The 8,268-nt window shown below is 59.3% G+C and overlaps 1 protein-coding gene across 1 annotated transcript; it reads left to right on the top strand.

Moving 5' to 3' along the window:
* The first annotated feature begins 570 nt into the window (after positions 1 to 570).
* ENPP7 (ectonucleotide pyrophosphatase/phosphodiesterase 7) lies at positions 571 to 7,646 on the top strand. The gene is made up of 5 exons (XM_068531731.1): positions 571 to 823; positions 2,118 to 2,263; positions 3,447 to 4,073; positions 4,742 to 5,104; positions 7,545 to 7,646. The coding sequence occupies exons 1-5, from the start codon at positions 571 to 573 to the stop codon at positions 7,644 to 7,646; spliced, it is 1,491 nt and encodes a 496-aa protein (XP_068387832.1).
* The last annotated feature ends 622 nt before the right edge of the window (positions 7,647 to 8,268 follow it).

An 8,268-nucleotide genomic window follows, 5' to 3' on the forward strand; every position in this document is an offset into this window, starting at 1 on the left:
CCCCATCCCAGGAGCCCCCCTTAACACAGGCAGGGAGGGGAAGAGGCACTCCCCCAAGCTGGGGCTCCCTGTGGACAAGGCCAGCCGCCTGGACCCTGGACCCCGGTCAGCCCACCCCACAGCCCTGGCCCAGACAGGCCTGAGACCCACAGGCCTCCCCAAAGTATGGTCTGGAGGAGGGGCTCCCATCCAGGTGCTCTGGGAGCAGAGTGAACAGGGCACAGGGACGGAGAGTTACTCTGAGAGCTGGGGTGGGGACACAGGCTTTCCCAATGGAGTGGGTCCGTTCTGCTCTCCAAGCCTTCGGGAATGGTCCCCATGCTTCCTGTAAAGACACTTATGCACGAAGGGGGCAGGGCATGGGGCCCAGAGAGATCCGCTGGCAATAAAGGCAGATGTGCATGAGGGCCGGGCAAGGACACGTGGCCGGGGGCCACTCTCTAAAGCACAGGTAAGTGCACAGTTTCATTTCAAAGTTGCACAGGATAAGACTTGCCCAGTGACCCTGGGACTTTGCTCTGCTGCTCAGCAGGAACCTGCCTGGGTCCTTGCATGTCTGGAGAACCCATCATGGGAAGCCCGGCTGTCCTCCTCGCCGTGGCTCTGGCCACCCTCCTGGTTCCAGCGTCAGGGGCACCCATCCGCGGGCAGGGGTCCCGGAACAAGCTGCTCCTGGTGAGCTTCGATGGTTTCCGCTGGAACTATGACCAGGACGTGCACACCCCCAACCTGGACGCCATGGCGCTCGATGGGGTGAAGGCTCGCTACATGACTCCGGCCTTTGTCACCATGACCAGCCCCTGCCACTTCACCCTGGTCACTGGTGAGTGTTGGCCTCAGGTGGGGCTTGGGGGTGGGGGGAGAGCTGAGAAACCAGGGAACCAACAAAGGGAACCGAGCACATGCATGGAGCCCTGACCCATGGGGCTCATGGTGCCGGAGACCAAGGAAAGACCAAGGAGGGAACACTGTCACTGGGCAGACATGGCACCGGCCAAGGGGGTGGTCAGCAACCCTTACCGTTGGTGGCAACGGACAGAAGGCAGATAAAAACACCTGGGTGTCTCAGTTTAAACGGTGATCGCAGCCAGGGTGGCAACCTGGGAGGGCTTCTGGTGGAGGTGAGGGTGGCCAGGACTCAGAAAGGCAGGAGAGACGAGCCTGAGGCTCTTTCCACTGCTCATCCCTCTCAGCCACCCTCGAACCTGCTATTGCTCTGTTTAGGCTAAAAGCCTAAAATCCAGGTGTCACAGGGCCACCCTCCCTCCGGAGGCGGTAAGGAAGGATCCTGCCTGCCTCTCCCAGCTTCTGGTGGCCCAGGCGTTCCTCGGCTTGTGGCCACAGCTCTCCAATCCCTGCCCCCTTGTCACATGGCCATCTCCCCTCTATGTATCTCTCCTCTTCTTATAAGGACACCTGTCACTGGGTTTAGGGCCCACCCTGATCCAGAATGCCCTCATCTTAACAAAACCAGTTACATCTGCAGAGACCTTATTTCCAAACAAGGTCACAACTGGAGGCTCTGGGTGGACACAACTTCGGGGCACGTCATTCGGTACAGACGGCTTATTCTCGCACCAGCATTCCCATGCCCACAGCCCCTTCCACGCACAAACGGGGGCACCTGGTGCTCCCTTTTGCATGTCACCCCCTTACTTAACATGTCACAATGGGGATGTGGAGAAAGGAGGCGAACTCTTCATCACCCTGCCTTTTCCGCCTTCTGAACTCACACACAGGCATTGCCCATGAAAAAAATAAATTGTAAAACCTGCCTCCTCTTGGTTCATTTATCTTCCTGCCTGGGATTCTATTTCATGGCTGGGCCATAATTTATTTAACTAGTTCCCTCCTGATAGCCAGCCAGGTTGCTCCCAACCTTTTGCTAAAACCAACGAGGCTGCGAACGATATCCCGGCACGTGTGTATTTGCGCCTTTGTGCGCGTTTAGCTGCAGGGTAAGCTGCTCAAAGTGGAAGCAGAATCTCTGAGTCAGAGCATGTGGTTGTGATGGCCCAGCCCGGCTCCCATGGCGGCGTGTGCTTCCCCGCTGCCCTGGCTGTTTCCTGCCCTCCCGCCACTTCCTCCGCCACTTTCCACGCCCACCCACCCCACAGGCAAATACATCGAGAACCACGGGGTGGTTCACAACATGTTCTACAACACGAGCAGCAAGGTGAAGCTGCCCTACCACGCCACACTGGGCATCCAGAGGTGGTGGGACAACGGCAGCCTGCCCATCTGGATCACGGCCCAAAGGCAGGTAATGCTGCACCCACACCCACTCGGACGGACGGGGGAAGTGGGAGGGGGACCCAGCCAGCGAGGCCATGACCACGTGACATCCATGGCAGGCCCAGTACCCGCCCTGGGAGTCCGACACTCCCGGCACAGAGGGGTGTTGAGTGCGGTCCCACGGGATGTGGGAGCCCATGAGGACCCACCAGCAGCTACACAGCCTGCCCAGTCCTCCCTGGAGCCCTGGGACCCAGAGGGGTTGTTCCATCCTCCCGACCGGAGGGAAAACTGGACTTCGGTACTAGTGGGAAGGGGGCCGCGGGGAAAATAATGTGACTCCACAAAAAGGCAGGTAACAATGAAATGGCTTCGTACTGTTCCCCTCCCGCACGCCTCTCAGGGCCGGGCGGCTAATTCTAAAGAGGTGGGTCATCCTAGTGAAAAGCCCAGGACCCCAGCATCTTGCAGTGTTCTGGGCTTCCTGGCAACAAACTCAAATGAATGTTTTTCAAGGTGAGCCCAGGATAAACTTCAGAGGCTACACCCACCTCATAGGCAAGGCATCCACTCATATCTGAGTCCCCTCGCTCTGGAAGGAGCTACCAGACACCAGGCTGACTTGCAGAAAGCGTAGCCAAGAACTTGGCATCTCGAGGAAGAATGGCCAGAGGGAGTAGCCAGGCAGACGGGGCATGCATGGACAGATGGTTGTGAGGACAGATGGATCTGTAAATAAAACAGCAATCGGTTTATGGAAAGACAGACGGATGGCCAGGTTGAAGGCTAGAAGGGCAGGTCATGGGCGGTGTGTGGAGGGGCCGATGGACACACGGCTGGACGAGAGTACAGCAGGCAGAAGCCGGGTTGCAGGCCGGAAGGGGAGGGCTCTTGGGGCAGCACTGTGACCTAGGGCCACAGTGTCGATGAGGACGCAGTGTATCTGGGATACTTTTATATCTACTATCTCATCAGTGCTGAGTCCACTAGGCACCTGCTCTCTCCTCTATAAAATCAGTATCAGCCTTAATAACATAAGAGCTATGAAAGGCCTTTCAGAAAATACGAAGTCCCGTGCCTGCAGTTAGGAGCAGGGATGGGTGAGTGGGCAGAGCAAGGGCAGGCGGTGAGGGCAGAAGCGTCAGCAGTTCATGACAGGCAGGGGACAAGTGGGAGGAGGCCCGCGGCACTGACACCGCCTTCCCCGGCAGGGCCTAAAGACCGGCTCCTTCTTCTACCCGGGCGGGAATGTCACCTACCAAGGCGAGGCCGTGACGCTGAGCCGGAAGGAGGGCGTCCTGCACAACTACAAGGACGAGGTGGAATGGAGGGCCAACATCGACACTGTGATGAAGTGGTTCACAGACGAGGGCCTGGACCTGGTCACCCTCTACTTTGGGGAGCCAGACTCCACGGGCCACAAGTATGGCCCCGAGTCCCAGCAGAGGAAGGAGATGGTGATGCAGGTGGACAGGACCGTGGGCTACCTCCGGGACAGCATCAGGAACAGCGGCCTGGAGAGCAGCCTCAACCTGATCATCGTGTCCGACCACGGCATGAGCACCGTCAACAAGGCAGCCAGCGACCTGGTGGAGTTCCACAAGATCGCCAACTTCACCTTCAAGGACGTTGAGTTCGAGCTCCTAGACTACGGACCCAACGGGATGCTGCACCCCAAGGAAGGAAGGCTGGAGAAGGTATACGAGGTCCTCAAGGACGCCCACCCCAGACTCCACGTCTACAAGAAGGAGCTCTTCCCCAAGTCCTTCCACTACGCCAACCACCCCAGGGTCACCCCCCTGCTTATGTACAGTGACCTCGGCTATGTCATCCATGGGGTGAGTTCCTGGGGGTGCGGGTGCTTCCCTGGGCTGCTGGGTCTCTTGCCAGTTCTGTAAAAAGCACCCCCTGTTTCTAGCCAGACCCTAATTTGAGGAGTGTCAGCCACCAAAGGGACACACGTGCACTGTGTAACAGGAGTGGGGGGGGGGGGTGTACGTGCATTGCATACCTGTGTGTACGTGTGTGCATACGTGCGCACGCATATCTGTGTGTGTGCACATGCGTATAGGGTAAAGTGCGGGAAGATTAAGCTGTAAAAGTGACACGAAAGAGGTGAAAGCAAAGAGCCCAGGGAGGCTGAGTGGGAAGCAAGACACAGAGCAGGGGGAGGAAATCTGGAAAAGGAAGTACTGATGTTTGGGGCGCCCAGCGATGGAAAGGAGCCCAGCGAGCATCCTTGGGCTGAAGCTCCACCCCATTTACTTGGGGGTCTCCATTCATGTCACCGGGACTTCGCTACGGCTCCTTCTTTAGGCCACTGATCTTTGGGGGCTGAGAATTCAGAGAAACTGAAGATCAGAATCCTCCCCACCCCACCCCCCAACTCTGAACTCCTTCCAGGGGTCCTCTGCCAATGCAGGGCCGTGCAGAGGGTGCTGGTGGCGAGGGTGGGGTGGGCTGGGAGGGCCAGCAAGCACTCACTCGGGACCCTCCCTTCCCGCAGAGACTGAGCGTGCAGTTCAACAACGGGGAGCACGGCTTTGACAACAGTATCATGGACATGAAGACCATCTTCCGGGCCGTGGGCCCCAGCTTCAAGAGGGGCCTGGAGGTGGAGCCCTTTGAGAGCATCCACGTGTACGAGCTCATGTGCAGACTGCTGGGCATTGTGCCCGAGGCCAATGACGGGCTCCTCAGCACCCTGCTGCCCACGCTCCGGGAGGCCGGCGATGGAGTCCTCAGCACCCGGCTGCCCACACGCAGCTCCGAGGCCGGCGAAGGGGTCTTCAGCACCCCGCTGACCACGACCCCCTCAGGTGCACCCCTGCCCTCCACCTGCACCCATTGCGCCTCCAGGCAGTTCCAAGTGATGTGTGCTTGCACAGCTCTGACCAGGGTGCCCAGCCTGCCACTAGGTGTCGTCTTCTCTTTCCCTGTCCCTGGCTCCTGGGAACGTCTCGATTCCCTGACATTCCCATGGCACCTGACATACTACAGTGCACTTTGTGCATCTTGGCTGCGCAGGCGGGAGAGCAGGTGGATGTGAGCAGCCTTGTTTAAGATGGGGAGGCTGAGGGCCAGAGGAGCTGGCAGTTTGCCCACGAGACAGGCCTTCCAGGTGAAGTCCACCTCCAGGTTCCACGGCCACATGAGGGCTCCTTTCTTCCTAGAGTCTTCCTCTGCCAGCCTCCCACACACACACCCTCACCCCAACCCTGACCCATCTCAGGGGCAAAGGTCACCTGTGAGCTGGCAAGGTGGCAGCCCCCGTGGGTGCCTGGCTGCAGGTGGGCAGGCCCCGCCGGGCAGGGGCTGTGAGGGGTCACACTGAAATGAGCCAGGAAGCCAATGCAGCTGGGGCAGGAGAACAAGGCTGGGGGGCGGGGGGGGGGGGGGCGCTGGTGATGAAACCAGGGCGCTTGTGGGGGCAGCCTGGTGGCATCTCGCCCGCCATTAAGCAGTCGGGGTGAGGGACATGCTCCCATTTCCCTCATTCACTGGCTCCTCTGACTTTCCTTAGGGTCTGCCCTCCTGCCAAGCAGCTGGCCCCCCTTGGTGACAGGACTGCTGGTGGCTGCATTTCTCCTGGTCGAGGTCGCATAATACCCACTGCTGAAGGTCAGAGGCCCAGGAGGTAGAGGGGAGGGTGGGACCATGCTCCCTGCAACTCCAGCTGACGCCCCCACCCTGTCAGTCCTCGGGCGCCCAGGCAGCCCCTGCCAGCCTCTCTGCTCTAGACTCGGAGCAGGTCTTTCTAAAGCAGACAGCCCAGACGGAACTTCCCCGGCCCCTTCCCTCCTGCCTGCAATGTCTCTGTTCTCCCTGGGAGCGAGGGAAGCCACAGTGGGTCAGGTTTGGGAGGAGGACTGCAGGGCAGTGTTCCTGGAATACGCGGGAAGCCAGCTCGGAGGACTCAGCTTGCTGCTGACTGACAGCCCCTGGCCAAAGCAGAAGCAGGTCACTCGTTCTTTCTAAAACTAAGCAGCGGGAGTCCGCTTGGTGTTAGGCTCTGGCCTGGGCTCTGGGGACACACAGTGAACCCTGGAGTTGGTAATTTAGGGGCCAGGGGGGGCAGATAGTACGAAGAGAACAAATACATACCCAATAATGGCAGAGAGCAGGCCATAGAGAGGGTGGGGGAGAGGGGACTGCTGTTTAGGTCACCTGGCCTCGCCTGGAAGAGCCTCTGCGGGGGGAGGGGGGGATGTGGGATGAGGCCTGAATGATGAGGACCAACTGGCCACACCAAGCCCCAGGGGACGAGATTCCAGGCAGGGAAGAGCAAGAGAGAGGCCCTGCGGTGGGACATGCTCCTGTGCTTCTGGGAAAGAAAGGAAGCCAGTGTGCTCAGCGGCTGGTACACAAGCATGGGTACGCGATGGGCTTCCATGGGAAGGCCCTGGGGGAGCCCCCAGCTGAGGTCACGCAGGGACGTGCCGTGGTCTGACATGAATGATTAAATGGCACACTAACTGCCAGGCAGGAGCACAGGAACAAGAGCAGGTACGGCCAGTGAGGGGGTCACTCAGGGGTCCAAGCAGGACATCTCAGTGGCAGGGCGGAGATGGGCCAAAATGGACAGATTCAAGATACCTTTAAGGGTATACCTGACCTCCAAGGTTCGTGGATAGATTGTGGAGGATGGAGGGTGAAGAGAATGGAGAGATGAAGGCTGAGTCTGAGGTTCGGGGCCTGAGCTGCCCAATGAAGGACAGAGCCACTTACGGAGATGTGAGGACGCCTAGAGTCATTCTGCACCCCCATGCCCCACCTTCACCCACCCTGTGCCCTCCCAGGTCCAGCTGAGGGTCAGGAATTCCCACAGGGGCCCTCCTCAGACTCCGCCCATCATGGGTGCCTCTGTGCTCCACCCTGCCCAGCCGAATTCCCTCTATCCCTCCCTCCGGGCACGTCTGCTTCATCTCCTCCACCAGACCCGCCTTTCCCCTGCCCCATCCCTTCTTCCCAACCCAACACACACCTGTTCTTCCAGGTCCACCTCTTCCAGGAAGCCTCCAGAAGCTGGCCACAGGGCCTGAGCCTGCTCCTGCTGTGATGGTCTACTGGACACGGATGGGCCTGTCTCCTCCGTAGACCTGGGACCTTGCCTCCCTGACCCTACAGCCCCAGCCCATGCTTGGCCATGATGGTGCCGGCACTATGACCTGCCCAGGTTAGACCTCCGGAGGCACAGGTCCACTCACCGGTCCATGGCTCCCAGACTCGCAGGACGCCCCCACTCCTTCCCTCCCCCTCCCTCTCCTTCTCACCCCCCTCTTCTGCCACTCCACTTCCTCTCACCACAGAACGGTCCCATGCGGGTGCCACCATCTGTGGCCACGGGGGCGGGGGTGTGTCGGGAGCCCGCTCGGGAAGGCGCTGCAGGCCTGGTGGTCGTCGAGCTATAGGACCAAACCCTCAGATGCTCGGACCTCAACCTCCACCTCCGATGGGCGGCAAAGAGGCTCTGCCTGGAGCTCCCAGTCCCAAGTCCACATGCCTCCAGCCCAGGGGCCATCTCCATCAGGGCTGACCAGGTCCTGCGCCCAGGCCACCGGGAGGGTACCGCCAGGCAGAAAGCATGGATGGGAATAAAGGACCGGGCTGGTCGTTACTAAAACGCAGTGACCAATGTGGGTGTGACCTTTTATTCTAAAGCCTGCTGGTTTCTTACAGCCTTCCCACTTGGATCCAGTGTATAATAAACTCCTAATTCCTTAGGAGGCTGACAAACACAGGGGAACCCACTCATTCTTGTTGGGGATGGGCCCTAGAGGGACAGCCAGCAAGAGGTGGTAAAGGGTGGGCTCCCCGTTAAAAAGGAAAGGGGGGATGAGAACTGACAGGGAACCAGAATCTCTATGCCACATTGTTCAGCAAAAAAGAAAACACTGCAAATGGTAGAATGCCACTGGGGCAGGGAGAAAGGAGGGATAAGTCTAGACATAAGACATGTCCCTGGAGAAGTTTCAAGAAAGGGTGAGCATTGACTGGCTCCAGAGAGGGGACCTGGGGGGCCAGGCCAGGAGC

The sequence above is a fragment of the Eschrichtius robustus genome, chromosome 20 (genome assembly GCF_028021215.1).
Source record: "Eschrichtius robustus isolate mEscRob2 chromosome 20, mEscRob2.pri, whole genome shotgun sequence".
Classification (NCBI taxonomy): domain Eukaryota; kingdom Metazoa; phylum Chordata; class Mammalia; order Artiodactyla; family Eschrichtiidae; genus Eschrichtius; species Eschrichtius robustus.